The sequence below is a fragment of the Sinocyclocheilus anshuiensis genome, unplaced genomic scaffold (assembly GCF_001515605.1).
Source record: "Sinocyclocheilus anshuiensis isolate Anshui unplaced genomic scaffold, SAMN03320099.WGS_v1.1 scaffold923, whole genome shotgun sequence".
Classification (NCBI taxonomy): domain Eukaryota; kingdom Metazoa; phylum Chordata; class Actinopteri; order Cypriniformes; family Cyprinidae; genus Sinocyclocheilus; species Sinocyclocheilus anshuiensis.
In genome coordinates, this window is record NW_015544138.1 from 1290466 (window position 1) to 1291131 (window position 666).

Here is a 666-nt window from a genome sequence, read left to right on the forward strand (position 1 = left end):
ATATAGATATATATATATAGATAGATAGATAGATAGATAGATAGATAGATAGATAGATGTAGATAGATAGATAGATAGATAGATAGATAGATAGATAGATAGATAGATAGCTAGACAAATACATTTTAAAAATACACACGCTTAAAGATATACTAATAATGAATCACTAAACATAAAAAAAAAAATTGGAAAAAAATAAACAAATAGATAAAAACTCCATATGCATGGTTTGGTGATGTAAAGCATTTGTAGTCATAAAGCTTCTTCAGGAATGTCCCGGATGGAGATGTTTGTCTCACCCATCGCGGCATCTTTCCTCCGTCTGGATCATGATAGTGATACTGCAGCACCAGGACTGTAGCGATGACCGACAGACCCACAATCACCATAGTGGTGGCAAAATACTGCGCTGAAACACACACACACACACACACACACACACACACACACACACATCCTGAAAGGGCTTCTTTACACAAATTGAATCCACTGAAATCTCTGTGTGTAGATGCAGCATTCATGAGATCTTCAGCGATGTGTGAGAAGAGCTACTGTAGCATTACACACCTCCAGGCTTCAGTAAACACAGTCTAATAAGATCCTGAATCACTCAGAGCTGTTGGGACGTCCTGCACTGAAACAAACACACTATATAAAGTGATTTAT

At 37.1% G+C, this 666-nt stretch overlaps 1 protein-coding gene across 1 annotated transcript in view; it reads right to left on the bottom strand.

The window, feature by feature from the left end:
* LOC107694999 (neuronal acetylcholine receptor subunit alpha-7) overlaps nt 1-666 on the bottom strand; it is a 29279-nt gene that overhangs the window by 3069 nt on the left and 25544 nt on the right. Inside the window, exon 9 of the mRNA XM_016494750.1 lies at nt 300-409. Coding sequence (XP_016350236.1) covers nt 300-409 — 110 coding nt within the window. The remainder of the gene's footprint in view (nt 1-299; nt 410-666) is intronic.